Source organism: Phacochoerus africanus, chromosome 8 (genome assembly GCF_016906955.1).
Source record: "Phacochoerus africanus isolate WHEZ1 chromosome 8, ROS_Pafr_v1, whole genome shotgun sequence".
Lineage (NCBI taxonomy): Eukaryota > Metazoa > Chordata > Mammalia > Artiodactyla > Suidae > Phacochoerus > Phacochoerus africanus.
In genome coordinates, this window is record NC_062551.1 from 168,439,154 (window position 1) to 168,443,451 (window position 4,298).

The following is a 4,298-nucleotide window of genomic DNA, read 5'->3' on the forward strand; positions in this document are numbered from 1 at the left end:
AAGCAAGGCCTCCCACCTGGAGCCGGCCACGGGGTCTCGGGGACCCGAAAAGCGGGGTAAAGAAAGGTGAACTCAGGTGGGCCTGGGGCAGGATCAGCCCTGACAAGGGGGGCAGGCTGGGAAGGGCGCCGCGTGGTTGCTCCCACCTGCCGGCCGAGGTCCCGCCTGCAGGAGAAGCTCCCCCTCCCGCCCCCTGTCGGACCCCTTGCAGGGGCGCAGAAGCTCTGGCTCCACAGCCAGGCCAGGTCTGGAGCTGAGCCTGGGGGTCAGATGGCCCTCGGCGCCCTGGGCTTCAGGTGACTCACTCCCACCCAGAGCGTCGCTCCTCCCACGTGAACCAGGGCTTCCAGAACACAAGTCCTCAGGCGCGGAAACCAGGCGATGGCCTAACTCACAGTCTGACCTTTCTCTGCCACCCACCCAGCTTCCCAGGAAGCTCCGCCCATGGCTCGCAGGACAAACACTTGGACACCTGACTCTGGGTGTGGGTGGGAATCTTTATTCAGCAGCCAGGCTGCCTCGGGGGGCCCCGAATCTCCTCCAACTTCGGGTCCAACGGCTTCGTGCCAGACCCAGCTGCTCAGGCCGTGGGAGGGGAGGGATGCCCACCCTGCCGGGGCTGCGGGGGGGGGCAGAGCCCGGGGGGGGGGGGGTGGGGGGCTGGTGGGGGGGGCGAGGGGTCCTCTCAGCTGCAGCCGGTACAGGCAACATTCACACACAGCTCACAGTCATCGCCAGCGATGGTCCCTGGGAGGGGGGAGCACCGGTCAGCGGGCCCTGAGCCCGAACCCGCCTGTGGTCCCAGGAGCCGCTGACCGGGCGGCCAGAGAAGGCCTGCCTCCGCCAGGGTCTGAGGGAGGGGCCGGGGCTCTTCCTACAGATGAAGAGCAAGGAAGTTTAGAAGCAGAGTGAGCAGCTCGGGCTCAAGCCCCAGGTCCCGTCCTCCTGGCAGTGACCGGGCGAGTCACTTCCACGCCGCGCCTGAGTTTCTCCGCCTGCTCGGTGAGCCCCTGGGAGGGCTGCTGCAGGCAAAGGCACTGGCCTAGGGCCTGGCCCTGAGTGGGTGCTCGGTAACTACTAGCTGGTCCCGGCGCGCTCCCGGCCTGCTGCTCCATCCTTCCCATTTCAGCTCAGATGTCATCACCCGCTCCTGGGGCCTTTCACACTCTCTTTTGCCATCCCAGATGGGAGCCATCTCTCTCCTGTGTCCCCATCGTGTCACCTCTGTCATCCCACTGCAGTGTGGTCATTTCGGGGTCAGTTTCCAGGGCCCCCCCATCCCTCGCATCTTCGAAGTCTGGCGGGTCAGGTGATCACCCCAGCCGGGCGGACATGCTTGATGCCAAGGGCCCAAAACCAGGGAGGCCAGGAGCTGAGCTTCTTGAATCTTCCTCTTCTCAGCCAGGAGGCTTAGCAGACACAACGTGGGTAGAGGAGCTGGGGTGTGGGGAGGAGAGGGAATGAGAGGCAAGCGGCTCTGCAGGGGCGGGGCACTCACTCAAGGCCTGGAAGATGCTGGCCGCCTCCTCAGACTGGCAGATGGGCTGGAGGTCTGGTGGCAGGGCCGAGTGGTGGCACACGGAGGGCTGGGGGCTCTGCGCTTGCAGGCGGGGGCTGGGCGCCCACTGTCCCTCCAGGTCACTCAGCTTCTTCACCGATTTCAGCTGGACCCGGAAGCCTTGGTACTGGGGGAGGAAGGGAGAGGAGATGGGGTGGGGGGTAGGGACTGGGGCACTGCCAGGACCAGGGTTCCCCGGACCCCACAGGGCTTCCCTGTCCTCACGGAGCTGCAGAGTCAAGGCCACACCGCCTGGGAGGTAGGAGGTGGCGTCTGACACGTCACACCCCACAGTGCCGCAGGCTAACTGGGAAAGGCCGGGAGCACAGTGGTTCAAGATGTGGGCTTTGGAGACTGGACAACTTCCAGTTCAAACCCGCCCTCGTCTCTACTGGCTGCGTGTCTCTTCCCGACTCTGAGCTTCATCTGACAAATGGAGATAATCAAACTCCACTCCTTTCTGGCGCCTGGCACCCTGGGCACCCTTGAGAACTGCGCGATTGCCCCTGAGTGGACACGGCAATATGATGGCCATGCCGAGTCTGGCCGGCCGGCTCCAAGGCCAAGGCTGCAGCAGGGAGGCTGACGCCCCTCCCCGGGACCCCCTCGTTCCTTCCCAAGGAGGCCCCACACAGAGTCAGGAACCTGCCACCCAGGAGCCTGGTGCATCCGGCCACACCTCGGGCAGGCGCTGCCTCCAGTCTCACAGCTGCCCTGAAAGGAGACCCAGATCCCCTGCAGCCTTCCCTCCGGGCCTTTGCATAGGCTGCGCCTCTGCCTGGAGCAGTTCTTGACCCCTGTGCTTGGTTGGCTGCCTCCTGCTCCTCCTGCAATGGTCAGGGGAACTTTTTCTGGTGACACCTCCACCCCCCTCCCCCGGCCGGCGCTTCAAGGGCCCGGACCAGGCCTTCCTCCGCGCTCCGCGCTTGAGGGGGATCGGTCTTCCCGGACAGGAAAGCAGAAGGGGCTCAGTTCATTGTCGTCTTCCCCTTCCTCGCTGGCATTCGCGTTCCAGCTGCTCCCACCCAACAGCTGGTTTAGCCTCTGGGCTGGGACTGGGTGTTGCGCTGAGCCCGGGGTCCTCAGTGAATTTCCCAGGGTTCCCTCTCCATCCCAGCCTCTCACAGTGGGGAGCCAAGGGCATGGTGCCGGAGGGACAAACCTGGATGTAGACAGACTGTGTGCCCTGCAGCAGCACCAGGAAGACCAGGGCAACCCCACACAGGAGGAGCCCTGCCGCCGCCCTGCTGGCCATCTCACTCCCTCTGTATCCTGCCGCCACTGTTGCCGTCCACCTGGCCCCCACCTGCCTCCAGAGCCAGCCGCTCTTTATAGGCTGGGCTCCAGCGCCCTGGTCACTCATTAACTGGCCAGGCAGGGCGGGGTTGACAGCTGGCTGGCAACCTGACAAGCCCAGAGCCCATTCCCAGGAAAGGGGCTGGGGGGGCTGGGGGGGAGGCCCCCAGAGCAGACGGGAGCACGATGCTGTGTGTTAAACGCCTGCCTGGCGCCTACGATGCTCTGTGAGCGGAGGGAGAGGGGGAGCCCTTCACAGACAGGGCGGGGGACGCTCCGGAGGTAACCGGCGTCTTCGCCCAGGTGCCAGAGCCAGTCCGTGCAGAGCAGGGGCTCAGACCGCTGACCCAGACCCGCCTCGGGTTCTTTCTCGGGTCCACAGATGCAAACAGGTTGGCGGAGGACAAGGCGGGTGGGTACAAGGCTGACCTAGGGTCCCTGTGCCCCCAGAGCCATGTCTCCCCCGCTCCCTTCTCTTCAGTCCTGTCTAAGTGCCATCCTCTTTCAGTCCCTGCCCAGACCCTCGCCCCACCTCTGCCTGCCACCTCCCATGGCACCTGGGTATAGGCTGGCCATTTGCCCCCATTTCACCTGTCGGTGTCTTTCAGAAGCCAATAGCCTAACCCTGCCTATGGGTGAAATAGCACCTGCTGCAGAGACAGAGGGCCCCGGGCTCGAATCCTGATCAGGCTGTGGCCGCCTGATCTTGGCAGGTCACACCAACTCTGAGGTGAGCCTCCGTCTCCTCCTCCGTCAAATGGACATGACAGTGGAACCCACCGCAGGGTCGCTGGGAGAGGGACGGGGCAGGCCTGCCGGAGCGGGTCCTGCCTCTCACGGCCGACCTTTGAGGCAGTGCCTGACCCACCACCTCCTCCGTGGCTGAAGGCTGGGTCAGGGAGGGGTGGGCAAAGCCCGCCAGGGCGTCAGCAGGCGACTGTCAACGGCGTCCGTCCCGGGCTCTGCTCCGCCAGGCACAGGGCCTGGCATGAGGTAGGCCCCCCGTAAATAACACTGCAGAGAAGCTTGGACAGCCCCTGTGGGTATCTGAGCCCACTCTCCAAGCTGTGGCGGACATCTGAGACCCCTGTGTTTCCTGCGGCCCAGCGACCTGCGCGAGCAGAAGCCCACCGTATATGCTCTCGCCTTTGCTTCGCACCTGCCTGAAATGCTCATCTCCTTTCTTATCTTGGGGCGAAATGATTAAAGCTCACTTGAACTATGGTCTCTCCTTTGTTTTGGTTTGAATCCAAACTTTGACCTTTGCTCTTCCAAGTACGAAACGTCTGATAGACTCTCGTTTGTGGTTTCTTCTCTGCAAGCGGAAAATAGTCACGGGCGACAGTAACCCTCAGCCCCGAATGCGCAGTGTGTGCTGTGGGCGCCACGCTCGTCTCTGGGCACAAATCCCGTTTCCTCTGGGTGATGACTGTCTTCGTTTGAC

At 63.9% G+C, this 4,298-nt stretch overlaps 1 protein-coding gene across 1 annotated transcript; it reads right to left on the bottom strand.

The window, feature by feature from the left end:
• Positions 1–685: 685 nt before the first annotated feature.
• On the bottom strand, positions 686–2,813 carry GUCA2B (guanylate cyclase activator 2B). Its single transcript, XM_047789672.1, has 3 exons — positions 2,721–2,813; positions 1,499–1,685; positions 686–747 (listed from the first exon to the last, which is right to left on the bottom strand). The coding sequence occupies exons 1-3, from the start codon at positions 2,811–2,813 to the stop codon at positions 686–688; spliced, it is 342 nt and encodes a 113-aa protein (XP_047645628.1).
• Between the last annotated feature and the right edge of the window lie 1,485 nt (positions 2,814–4,298).

Excerpts from the sequence above, each read along its gene's own strand:
- GUCA2B (XM_047789672.1), bottom strand. The coding sequence starts at position 2,813 with ATGGCCAGCAGGGCGGCGGCAGGGCTCCTCCTGTGTGGGGTTGCCCTG. Across the intron at positions 1,686-2,720 it reads CACAGTCTGTCTACATCCAG|TACCAAGGCTTCCGGGTCCA; the intron begins GTTTGTCCCTCC and ends TTCCTCCCCCAG. Across the intron at positions 748-1,498 it reads CAGCATCTTCCAGGCCTTGA|GGACCATCGCTGGCGATGAC; the intron begins GTGAGTGCCCCG and ends CCCCCCTCCCAG.